At 42.7% G+C, this 13228-nt stretch overlaps 1 protein-coding gene across 1 annotated transcript in view; it reads left to right on the top strand.

The window, feature by feature from the left end:
* The first annotated feature begins 1543 nt into the window (after positions 1–1543).
* The window catches only part of DPP10 (dipeptidyl peptidase like 10), a 415449-nt gene continuing 403764 nt past the window's right edge, over positions 1544–13228 (top strand). Inside the window, exon 1 of the mRNA XM_085067064.1 lies at positions 1544–1690. Within this exon, the coding sequence (XP_084923190.1) occupies positions 1631–1690 (60 nt within the window). The 5' untranslated portion in view covers positions 1544–1630. The remainder of the gene's footprint in view (positions 1691–13228) is intronic.

The raw sequence follows: 13228 nt of genomic DNA, 5'->3' as shown, positions 1-13228 counted from the left end.
GTGTGCAAAATGAATTTTGACTTTGGAATATCATGTTTGAGATGATTTAAAGCAGATTTTCTTCCAGGAAATGAAAATCTTCTGAAAGTGAACCCCATTTAAAGAGCTCTGGCAGATGTCTGATGAGCTTTACAAGCCCAGCAGAAGGTCCCCATAGGCCTCTGGGAGGATGTGCTGATCTGTGACCACAGCAAAGTCTCAGCCTTCTCCTTTGTAGGGTGGGATGGACCTTTGAGTAGCAAAGCACAGCTTGAAGTCTTTAGCAAAACTTTTGTTTTCTTGCATTGTTACCTTTTGGGCACATGCTTTGTACAGTTTCTTCAAATTAACTGAAAAAAAAAAAAAAAGAGGAGCTGGGAGTAGGAGAGGAAAATGAGACAGAACCATAACACAGGCTCAACCTGGGGCCTGAATTTTTAAAAGTAATGTTACTTTTCAGCAATAACTTCCTGCACTTGGTGTATAACTTTTGATATGGTAGCAAATACTGCTCAACAGCCTCACTCTTGAAAGAACAGATGCTTCAGAGATGCCTGAAGCTGGAACCTCATGCAGTGAGAGATTCCAAACCAGCAGTTTCTTTAGGAGACTTGTGCCATGGCTTCTGGCTGTATTCTACCCTTTTTCTTCTATGCTTCCCCTGGAACCAGGTTTACCTGCCCTGGCTGCAGTTTGTGCACTCCTCACAGACACCCCAAGAATGCCATGGTGTGTGGCACTCTGTCTTGTTTTACTGGGAGGTTTCTCTAAAGTGAGAGTCATCAAGGGATGTTATTATATATGGACAAAATATTGCTTGCTCATTATCAGCCTGAGGTGTCACAATCTGCTCACAGAGCTTACCAACTTCCATCCCCAAATCCTGGCTTTGGTACCAGCTCCGTGTTGGACCTGCAGACAGAAAATTTGTGTATTTCTGGCAAAAGTCTTGCTCATGAGTCTGGAAGGCACAGACTTTTATGCTGTACCACAACCAATCCCACTGAAAGTTACTTGGGTGAAAGTCTAATTAGAGGTGTATTTCTTCTGCTCCACGGGGAAGCGGGGAGCTGTTGCGGTGCTGAACAAAGCTCGGTGATTTCGGAAACCCCCCGTGCGCTGGCAGGGGACGTGAGGCTGCTGCTTGTGCCTCGTACCTGTGTTGCATAAGCACGCCCGTATCCCGGTACCGCAGCGGGCTGGGCTCGCTTCAGAACCGGCGGGAGAGGCGGCAGGAGGAACGGGGAAGGTTGAAAGGGAAAAAAGCTAAACCCGTGGAGCACGAAGGAGAAAGCAGCCAGCATAAACTTTCTGCTGCAGTCGCACTCATTTCGGAGGAGAGCACTGCGGGGCTCTGCCCTCCAGAGCGGGGCTGATCTCGTTCAGCTTCCCGGCCCCGGGGGCGAGGGCGGCACGACCGGCTGGGCTCCCCCCGACGCCGAGGCGGCTGGGCTCGCTGCCGGCCCGGTCCCGCTGCGGAGCCGGTCGGGCGGGGCGGTGCCGGTGCCGGGCGGAGCGGGCGGGCGGCCCCGCCGGGCGGAGCTGGTGCGGAGCAGCGCAGCCGGAGCCGCAGCCGGAGCCCCCCGGCCGCTCGGAGGCGCGGGAGGGACCCGCGCCCGCCCCGTGCCAGCCCGGCGGGGCCGCCGGCACCATGAACCAGACGGCCACCGTGTCCCACCACGTCCAGTGCCACTCGTCCCGGGGCGTCAAGGTAGGGCGGGCGGCAGCGGGGCTCCCCGGCCGCCCGGCGCCCTCTCCCTGCCGGCGGGCCGGGACGAGCCGGGCGGGCGCGGGGGAAGTTCGGCCGAGCTCGGGGCGAGGCGAGGGACAGCTCCGGCCGCGGGTCCCGCCGGAGCTCCCGGGCGAGCCCTGCGCGGCTCCGTGCCCGAAGTTCGCCCGGCGAGGCGCGGAGCTGCCGGTGCCTCCCGAAGCGCTGCTCCGCAGGACCGCTACGGCAGAGGCTCTGCTGGAGGGATGCGGTGTGAAATCGGCTTGTGAGACGTGATTTTGGTACTGTGTGGTCGGAGCGGTCCGGGGCGGGACGAGGCGGTGTTTGCTGGTGGCTGTGTGCTCCCGAGTGGGACAGTCGGGTGGCTGCTGTGGGCAGCGAGGGTGATGGTGCTGCGGGAAGAGCCGAGGGAATAGCGGCCGCTGTCCTCGACTGCCTTCTCCCCCAACCTCTGACACCATCCTGCCTTTGCATTGATTGAAAACTACTTTCTAGCCGAGTTACTGCACTCTAGAGTGATAAAATGAAATCCCTAACCGGATTGGTATTCAGTAGGAAGTATCTCTGCAGAAATGTGTGGTTTTTTTTTTTCCCCTGAAATAAAATGAAAACGCAGTCAGTGACAATATTTGATTAGCGATTCCTAGTCCTGAAAAAACAACATCGGGAAACTTTACACCAGTTATTTTGTTTCATAAAATTATGTGAAAGCCTGAAAAGTTCCCTTCAGTATCTCAGGGCGGGGGGTGCCAGGCTGGGCTCAGGTTTTTTGTGGGGTGAAGAAACCTGCTGGGGCTTCACTCCATGCACTGCAAAGTTGGGGATCTGGGGTTTGTTTGTCTTCTCAGAAAGAGCAGCTGAACTTCACATCGTGTTAGGAAATTTTCAGTTGGGCTTTAGCCCGTTAGTGCTGGGAATAAAAATCATGACTTAGAGCTGAGGCAGGAGGGGATTAAAGGTATAAATCTTCGATTAGCTCTGTCATTTTTATATAGGCTGCGTTACGCTGTGCAGTGTACGATCAGTAATGCAGAATGTCTGCAGGCTCAGGGACAGGGCAGGGGGTTACCTGTGGCTCTGCTGACCAGTTGTGTAAGGTATAACTGTGTCCATCACACCACAGAACAGCCCCACTAGCTTATGGTCAAATGGGCAAGGTCATGGGAAGTGATGAGTTACAATTGCCCTGGCCTTCTTCAAAGAGTCAGCAAATATAATCTTAAATTGCTTAAAACCCTTTCATCCTCTCTAGGTCTGTCTCTGAAAATACTGGAGAATGGAGAGCAGTGTGGTACTTGCTCTGGGAAGTATTCCCTTGTTCTGTTTGGAACAGCTGATGCTAATTTTTCACTGACAGAAACATTTATTAAATTCATTTGACTGGACTTCTAAGCCAAAACAACAACAACCACCAATATCAATATGCCATTAAAAAAAAAAAAAAGAAAGAAAAAGAGCCAGAGGAGTCAATAGTCTTCAAAAAGAGAGAACATGAATCAGAGCCTTCTAGACATGAGTCCATTTTACAACCAACACAGTAATACTGATGCCATTAGAAAACTGTCACATTTTTCTGCTCTTAATTCTATGTGTCAGGTGTAAAATGTGCTTTATAAATAGTTTTAAGTGCTTCAATGCTGAGCCAATGGATACTCCATGAGAAAGTATTTATGACGGTAGAGAAGCAGTAACTTCCCTATGGTAATGAGGACCTTGTATTGGAAATTGCTTCAAAAATACTTCATTAGTGACCAGACAAATATAAATTGCATTTTAACCATAACTGCACAAGAAACTGTTAATTCTGGCAATTATGAAGATTCAAGAAACAAGGTTATAGGAAAACTTCACACCCATTGGAATGAGGTCTCTAAAACCCCTTCTTTCTTCCACTTATATTTGTCCCCAAAACATGAACCTGTGGCATCTCAGCTCCTGTGTGTTACTTCTCAGTGGTTTTGGGATCAGCCACTCTCTGCTCTGTAATGCAGCATAAACTGCTGAATTCACAGAACAAGAAGAATGATCCACTTGTGCTCTAAATTGAATCCTGCAAACTTTATCCTTGTCAGTTCCCTCTCTGAATCACCCTGGGGCTGCAGAAGGGTTGATGCCTGGATGGAGGGACCCCCTGGTCCCTTTCTCACACCCTTCTTTGTTGAGGGATAGGAAAAACTTTTTGTGTCCATGGGTGCGCTGCATCCAAAGTAGGTTTGGTGACAGGAAAACAAATTGACAGAGGAAAATGAATATCAAGCCAGAAAAAAAAAGCCTAAAGATACCAAACCACTTGGACAAGATGCAAAATCTCCTAAAAAAGTCTTTTACCTCTAAGACTTTTTACAGCTTTTTTTGAAATGATTGTGAATCTTACCACCTTGCTGACACTGCTATGAACAAAGATTTTTCCCTCTGAGATCTGTACCAAAAGCTTTTAGGGTCCAGCTGGGAATGCCAAATACCTGCCTCAGTTCTGTATCATTACATCCTTGATTCTAGGATCCCCCCCAACCAGAGCAAGAAAACTGGTTTCATTCTTAACATTTTTGTCTCATCTTGTCGACACAGCAAATAAATTAGTTCTTCCAGGAGAATCACTGAGTTTTGTGCACTTCCATGTTGTGCTGATGGCCAAATAATTTCTTAACTTTTTTTATTTTCTTCTGACAGAGAAAAATTCTGTTAAATCATTCTTTGCCTTGCTGGGAGGAAAGAAAAAAAAAAAACCAACACATAAATAGAAAATAATTATCTTGGCTGGCTAGAAAAACAAACCAAACATTTGTCTTCACACCAAACATTTGTACTGAATTTACAGGGGCTGCAGGATAGGAAAGTTTATGTCTTGCTCTTAACACAGTTGTGACTACAATTTGCTCTTATTAAAAAAAAAAAAGTGGAGTTAAGCTAATATTTCTGTGGCTTTCTACCTTCTTTAATAATAAAATATTCTCTCCCAGATCATGACTCTCTGCTGTTATCAACCTAATATTGATCTGACTGAGCTGGATCATTGAAGGAGTTACTAATTGGCATTTCAGAAGCACATAATTACTGTGTAATATAATATGTATGTTATAACCTTTTACTCTTCTTTCTTTCCTGCCTTCCTTTCACTTTTATTTATTCATTAGCTCTTAGATTGTAAACTATAAAAGGAAAGTGCAGGTATGGCCTTAGCAAAAATTCTGCAGCAAGTTTCTTCAGTGTCCAGGGACTGTATCAGCAATTTTTACATTTCAGGTTTATTGTAGTAGTTTTAGCACCTGCTAATTGATGCCTAGTGCTATACTAATAGTTTTCTTATTTACAATTAGGTCGAGGAGCACAGACTTTAAGGGGGTTTGTAGTGCTCCCTTTGGACTTTTATGTGTTTACATCAACTAAGATTTTTAAAGCCAACCTGTGCCTCAGCAGCAAACATCTGCCTGCTCCTGCAAACTGCTGTACACACACCTCCTCCTACAGAGAGACTGGGAGACTCCTATGCAGCTGCTCCTGGCCATAAAGGCTGCTCAGTCACACTTCTTGGGTTGAAACTTCAGGTACTCGGATCTTTGAATTCCCACAGGATGTGCACACACCAGGCCTTGTGCAGATAGGAGAATGGCTGCAATCTACCAGCTGTTTAGGAAATAAATCCCTTAAAATGAGTGCAGCGTTTCTGAAATCCATTACATCAAAAACAAGTCACTAACAGATAATCTCAGTGAGTGCTCAGTTATGAACTAGCCAGGATAATATGGAACGAAGGGCACAAGTGATACAGGGCTGTGTCATTGGTAGGAAGACAGTCTATTACAGCATAACAATGCTAAAAAACCCAAACCAAATAAGTGGTACTTTTAAAACTAATAGGTTTGTATGGTATTTTAAGACAATACATATTTTAAGACAAATACACACTTGGTACAAAGCAAATATTTCTATTTTCAAAACCACCGAGCAATCGTACAGCACCCTTGTGTTCTGTTCCTGAGGTTCTGTCTGGAGGTGCATAGTGACCTGTTAGGGGACTCCAAACATTGTCCAAAAAGATTATAGGACTCATCAAAGAGACTGGCTTGGAGCATGATAGAAATGCCCGAAATGTTGCCTGAATGCATTTTTGGACTCTTTTGCATCCTCACCATCTGCAAGTGCTTTTCTTTCATTCTGGCAAACTGGTTTTGATCACATGTGGGCTGAGTGGAGTCTCTGGTGTGACTTATTTGCATTTTGTAGACCAAAACTACATGCATGATGACACATGCATGAGGTTTGACAAGCTAGGGGTTTCTAGGTGGAAATTTAAAGAACTAATCAAAAGCAATTAGCAAAAAGTGTAAGTACTCCTATATGCATGAACATATACTGATCCTGTGGTATAGATCTGATAGATATAATATATATAGCCACACCCCCCATATATTCCAATAGATAGACTATTTATGGCTTTCAGTATAGTGCTGATCATAGGAATTTAGAAGGAAGTCACTTTAAAACTAATAAACACAAAGATACATGAACATGGTGATGAATTATAATTAAAAATGGGTTAGTACTTTCCTAGATTGTAGCCACATTAAAATTTTCCTACTGCACATCACTTTAAGAAATAGGGCATTAAGTTGGATTCTCTTTGAAGCCACTTAAGATATGGGTCTGTGAGTGTTACATAACAATTTTCTGAACGGATACCACATAATGAGGAATTTATTCTTTCTCATTCTGTAATCCAAAAGTGTTTTATTAACCACGTGTTAAGAAAATGTTTTGCTTATTTTGTTCAGTATTTCATTCTTAAACTTAGCATAGTGAGACCTTCATGCAGTCTACCACCTGAGCATTGTTTTGGAATTTGCTTAGGACCTTTCTTATTTAAAAAATTTTATCTGAGGTCCCCAAACTGAATTACTAGTGTTAAGTTATGCAGCATCCAGGTTTGTGACTGTGCTGTGTTAATCATTTGACAGGTTTTTGGATCAGTGACTTTGACTTCTCACGTGCTGACAACACCCAATGTTACTGGCAGCATGTGCCAGAAGCAAAGCAAAATTAACTTCTGTGATTCCTAAAAATGAGGCACCTGATGTGGCAGAATGCCTTGGGGACTTTTTGTTTCAAAGAGAGAGAATGAGACAGGCAGGTTCGTTACACTGTGAATGGAGCTAAGAGTGATTCACAGCAATATACGCCAACCCAAGGGACCCGAGGGAAGGAACACCTAGAATCAGAGTCATCAGCTTAATTAAAGACTCTCCACAGTCCTGGGCTGTGAAGCTAATGCAACTGCTGCAGATGAGGGCGTGATTTATTTCATTTTAAATTTAACCAGTGAAACAGTTTGAGTGAGTTATGCTTTCAAATGCTAATTTCTCAGTGCTGATGGCAAAGGGAGCTCCAGCAGCCAGGCTGAGTGGTGGGTGTGTGCTGTGGGTCTCATCCCCACATCAGGAGAGCCAGAGGGAGGGAGGATGCTGGGGCCTCCAGGGAAGCAGGATAATGTCCAGAGGTATTTAAAGCTTAGAGATACTGGCACTGGCTTTGAGCTGCTGGCATCTTCCCTGAGGATACATCGGAAAAATAATCCAAAGTTATAGTTCGAAAAGGTGACTGGAACTGGAGAGAAGGATATGGCTGTTCAGTTTGAGCTTGTGTTGTGACCTTACCAAGGGAAAAGGATGGGGAGGGCGAGCCCCGGGGAAGTTTTGCAGAAAGTTGAGAAGGAAACAGAGATGATATCTGAAGGACACCTTGAGGCAGTGGCGGCAGCCTGGCAGGAGGAGGCAGAGACAAGGGAATATCAGGCAGACGGAATCTGAGTGTGACTGGCTGCTAAAGGCAGCTGGCAAGTCAAGATCAGAATGGGGTATTGTATTTTAGCTTCAGCTGAGAAGACGTTACTTGGGATATTGGCTGTTGGATTAGATTACATTGCCAGACCTGACCTGTCACACAGAAATTGTTGCAGAAAGTCAGAGCCTTAAAGAGAAACCAAGAGACAGAGATAATGTACTTTTTTGGAGAAGTGTCACGGATGAGGTTTGCAAAGTTATCTCAGTGTGAAACCACTAGAAGCAGGGGAGCACAGTATCTGCAGGCTTCATGCTGAAAAAAACTCCCATACATATATATTTGGAAGAGTTAAGCAATATGGGGAAGAAACCTAGAAAAATATATATACAGGGTTAGTTATAATTAAGTCCATTGTTTTGTGTAGTAACATAGGAAAAGTAACAAAAAAAAAAAAGCCAAACACATGAGTTTGACGAAAAGTTGAGATAAAAATTATGCAAACATTTGCCCTTTAAAAAGAGGTTTCAGGAGCATACAATGACAGTATTTTGGTAATCTCTGTCCAAATCTACCAACCTGTGCAGTAATAGTTTAGCATTGTGAGAGGCAAGAACAGAACACATGTTAAATTCTTTAAAAAAAAGTAAGTTGTTTTTATCTTATTTTGTAATGTTTTAATTGATGTAGCTTGTAAAAAAATGATTATTTCAGTAATAATAATAAGCCTATTACTTCTTGTACAACCTGAGCTACTTCTGTAAATAACAGATATCAGGTGTAGTCATTCGGTGACATTTCTGCACAAGGATTTCTAAGAATTTTCATGTCAGTACAGTATGTTGAAATCAAAATTAAAGCTCTTTTTGTGACAAGAGCATGCAGTTGTGCAGCAAGTTGCTCAGCCCAGAAAAATTGATGCCATTATATTAAAGGGTAACTCTAAGGTTGTTCTATTTCCCTAAAGCTCGAGAAAATTGTAACGCGCTAGTGCTTAATATCAAACTTGCTTTTAAGTTTATGTCATTGAAAAGATGAACTTTCTCTTCAAAGGTGGCTGTTCTTTCAGGTGGCAATCATGAGGTGCAGTAGGGAGAGAGTTTTCACACCCCACGGGTAAGTGAGATGCAAAGGTTTTCTGTGCTGACAAAGCCCAGAGCTGCTGCAGGTTTGTCACAGGGGAGGCAAGGAGGAGGCTGGGGCAGATGCTGTGCCTGCTGGTCACACTGGTGGCTGTAAATGCTCCCTTCCTGCTCCCGAGCAAGGTGGAGGCTTTTCTCCGGGGCGGGGGATGGTGCTGGAGCTTTTCCCGAGGTCTGCAGCGCCGTGCAGTTCAATGCACCACTGTCCATTAAGCTGAAGGGGAGCTGATCTCTCCATGCCGGTGGTGAGGGCTGAGATCCCTCTGGGGACCCCATTTCCTCAGCCCTGCCGCCTGGCTACATGAGCTGCCAGAGATCTGGAACGGTGTCTCTGGCACTGGATTTACTGTTCACTACAGCAGGCGAGGAATGAAGAATATTTATTGAAATATTTGTTTATTGGCCTTATTTATGTTTTTAAAATTGTGGTTTCGGCAGTGTAAAGGCAAGAGTCTATCCCTTGGCTTAGTTTTTCTCTGGGCATTATAGATGAATAGCTGGCTTACGTTTTGAAATAAACATTTTTCTTTTGTAAAATCAATTGCTTAGGCAGGAGAGTTCCTGACTTCCCAATTAAGCAATTTATCTAAAAGAAATCTTTTTTTCCCTTGCCTTCAGAGCATTAAACCCTTACTCAGCTTGAAAGCCGCATCAGTCTGCCAGTGTGGGATTAATGCCACAAACGTTCCTGCTCATATTTGCTGCAGAGATGACCTGCAGACATGACCATCATGTTAAAAAATAGCTTTTATAATTCTTTGTGCCTGGTAACTGAGAGCCAAAACCTGCCTCTGTTTTCCTGTATTTCTTCTCACTGCTTAGAGGAGGGGGGCAGGCACAAGACTTGGTGCTTTGTGAGCACACACATCCTAAAATCTGGACTCAGGCTGGTCCCACTGCACACCACAAAGACTTAGGGCTTACTTTGGCTCTTTGGATAAATCTGGGGAAGGGAAGAGACTTTTTCTTTTCCCCTTAACCTGTTTGCCTGCTGTCAGCATAAATAAATTTGAACGTGTTCTGAGATTATCAGCACAGCTCCTGAACACTAAAAGGAATCAACCCATCAAAGCTTTTGAGCTTTCCCGTCACTAACATTTGACCTGTATAAGCAAATCCAGTGTGTGTGGCACTGAGCTGCACAGTAGTGTGTTTATTCCATCTCTAATTCAATGTCCTAACCTTTCTCCTCTGAGAGGTTGGAAGGAAATTGCTGGGCTTCTGCACTTTCTCCTTGTGGGACATATTAGTTTCTGCTGCTTGTAAGGATCCTTTCCCTGACTCTCCTGCTAATCCAAACCCAAAAAAACATTCTAGCAGTGCTGCAACAATTGACTAAAGGTTTTCTTGGTGTAATTTATACACATATCAATAATTTCTTAGTTGATCTTTTTTCTTCGTACAGGACACAGCGTCTTATTGCTGTAGCTAAAAACTGGAAAATTGGAGTTTGGGGTAGACTCACGAGTTCTGTTACCTCTGGCGGTAACCTTCCATCTAGGCAGAGAGTCTGCAACTGTTTCTGCTGAGCTTTTCCATGCAATTCAAGCTGACTTTTTCAGTTAACTGTTTCTCTTTGGGGGTGGAATGAGGGTTTCCATGACTTAGCAAGCTGCCCCAGCTGCCTGGAGGTCAGGGTGACCTCAGCCCTGCGGCGAGGGGAGCTGAAGCCTCTCACTCGCCTTTCCTTTGTGGTTTTCTCTTTTCTTCTGGGTGGGAGCACTTGTGGGTTGTTTGCAAGGAGAATCACGAGCAAATGAAGCGCCGTGGTAGAAAAAGAGATGGTGCCACTCTGCAGGGAGCTGGCTCTGCCTCAGTCCCTGTTGTTGCTCTGTTCAGCCATTCCTGGGACTGCAGTAATTTTGAGGGGAAAGGAGACAAAAAGAATATGGATGGCAGAAAAAGATTGGAGATGAGGGGGAAAAGTTAATCCCTCAGAGCCATTCTGGTGGCCTCAGGAGACACTGTTGGTGGCACATCACACATACCTTGATCATGTGAGCGCTTCTAAGGCTTGGGATGATTTTTGTGTTCTGAGGTGACAGGACTATGCTCATGCTGGAAACCTGATCAACTAATTTTTCGCACAATATTATCTGACTGCTGGGAGTAAATAAAACCAAGGATTTGTCTGTTTAAAGACTCAGTATATACTACCCATGGCTCTCTTTCCTAGTGATAATTTAAAGCCGTGAATTCCCTACATTTGCCTACAGTAAAATCTCAATTGACATCCACAAGTACATATTTTTTGTACAGATTTAGTCTGGAGTTTGAAAAATCTCAGTTTTATAATTCAACAGCTGTAATGTGTTTTCTGGGAACATTAATGTTTCTGAAACTTGATTATGCAAATATTTGCAGAGGGCAAACAAACGCTCAGCGAACAAAACCATAAAATAATTAAGCAAAGATTGGTGGCTTTCTATTTTCATAGTATTTCTACCTCTCTAAACATTTCCCAAACTCTTTGGATGCTTCTTTCTCCTCAGTGATTTGGAAGTCTCTGGTGCTATTAATTGCTTCCCCTGAGAGGTCACGTTTACTGAGACACCGATGCCATGTGAAGATGCTTTTGGAGATATCTTTACTGATATTTTATAGATTCAAATAACTTTACAAGGATCATCAGAATGATGATACTAAGCACTGTTTAAAGTTGAGGGCTCTTAAAGAATGAAGAAAAATAATTTTAGAAGACCATTGGCCCCTTGGTTTTTGGTGGGCAGCTGGGGTTTTCCACATCCAGTACTTAAACGCCAAGTCATTGAGTTGGTTCTTATGCTGCGAAAGAGATTTTTTCATAAGTTATAATTTAACTTGTGTTAGAATTTTTGATTTTTTAGTTGTTTCTTCCCATACATGTTGGCTTGAGATTCTGCAGGGTCACTGTAGCAGTCCTGAGACAGGAAAGTTATATTTGGATTGAGCTCCTGACACATGGAAGCAAGAGGCTCATTCTCTACCAGGCTTTGTGTTCCCAGCACAGCTCTCTTGGTTTTGTACTGGATTGGATCTGCATAAAATAAATGCATTTATAGTCTCAGGCAGTGCTCAGAATGAGTGTTATGCATAAAATGCTTACTGAAGTAACTCTCCTGATGCTGCAAGAGAGATGGGCCAGTAGGGAATTTGGGTCACTTCACCTAAGATTTCTGTAATTAAACCAGTTTGCATTGTTACATGGAATAGTTGAAAAAGCCTTAAAGTTTCAACCTCATTTCCTCCCAAAACATATTTTTATAACATCAGATCTAAATCATTTAGCACCAAATTTTGATAAAGAATCATTGTTGCAGGATTTTGAAGAACTTATTTCTCAGGTTGAGAAAAGTTTATAAACATGTATTTTCTGTGTGTGTCACCCTCTGAGTAGTCTAGCCCTACAAAATGAAGCTAGCATGGGTTAGATGCCCTGGAAATAAGAAAGAATGAATTTGAATGAAAAAGATACTATAACTGATAGTCAAGATTCTAATGTTTCATTTTCAAAATATAATCAAAAAGGTACTGTGTACTCTCATTTGATGAATGCTGCACACACTGCAGAAAAAGTGCACTGCAAGATTTTGGAAAAGTGCCTGCAACTGATACAGTGGGTTTTGGGAAGAATTTTATTTTTTATGGTTCAGTATTTTTTAAAACACTAGCAGTTCTCAAGCTGCCTTCTTGCTTAGGTCAATTATTTTTTTGAGGAGGGATGCAATGTGCTCATTTACTTTCCAGTATTTCTTCTATGTTGTTGTTGCAGAGAAAGCAGACAGTTTGTGTCTGAAAGCCCAAAGATCAGTCTCTAATGATCTCTACATTTAGAGCATAGAAATGAAATCACTAACATTACAGTTTAACACAAATTCTCATTTCTATTTAATAACTGCTTTGAATGAACGATGACTTATGTGATTGATCATGAACACTTACACAATCACAATTTATAGTTTTACTTTTTAAATTAAAATGTTGAATACCTACAGCTATAGGCTATATAGAGTAGTATGTGATAATGTAAGAGTTCTCCAGATTTGTTTGACAAACATTCTCTATGAATGTTTGACAAAGTCTCATAATGTCAAAGTTTAAATTATTGAGTAGCTACAATTCTGCTGCAAGAAAGTGCAATGTAGATCATGAGACATAAAAGGAAGCATGTTCCAGATGAAGTAGCTGAGTAAATATATCATCTAAGTGGTTGATAAAGTAGCTAAATTACTGTAAACAAACAATAAAACATCTTAGAGGAAATACCTCAGAGAAATTGCTTATTGAAAGCTTAAAAAGATAAATGCAAATTGTAAATATGTAAAGGCTGGAGGGCAGTTTTTTGATTTAAGCTGTAGGTTCTCTTGGCTGTCTGTCTAATAAAGTTGATATCCTTGAACAGTAATGGTTATTCCCTCTGACACAGAGTAAAGTATAGCAGATGAGAGTTGATATAAGATGGACCAAATCTATTTCTGCCATTAAATACTTATAGAAATATTTCTGGGCATGGTAGTATGAAAATATTCAGTAAAAGGAAAACGTTGAGACTGTGTACATCATTAATCAATTATAGGTCTTCTTAATGGATAAGAAATTACTCCCTAGATGTTTGTTTTATTAG

The sequence above is a fragment of the Lichenostomus cassidix genome, chromosome 7 (assembly GCF_008360975.1).
Source record: "Lichenostomus cassidix isolate B80296 chromosome 7, HeHo_3.0, whole genome shotgun sequence".
Lineage (NCBI taxonomy): Eukaryota > Metazoa > Chordata > Aves > Passeriformes > Meliphagidae > Lichenostomus > Lichenostomus cassidix.
The sequence above is the reverse complement of the archived record's forward strand: the minus strand, read 5'-3'. Positions and strand labels throughout refer to the sequence as shown.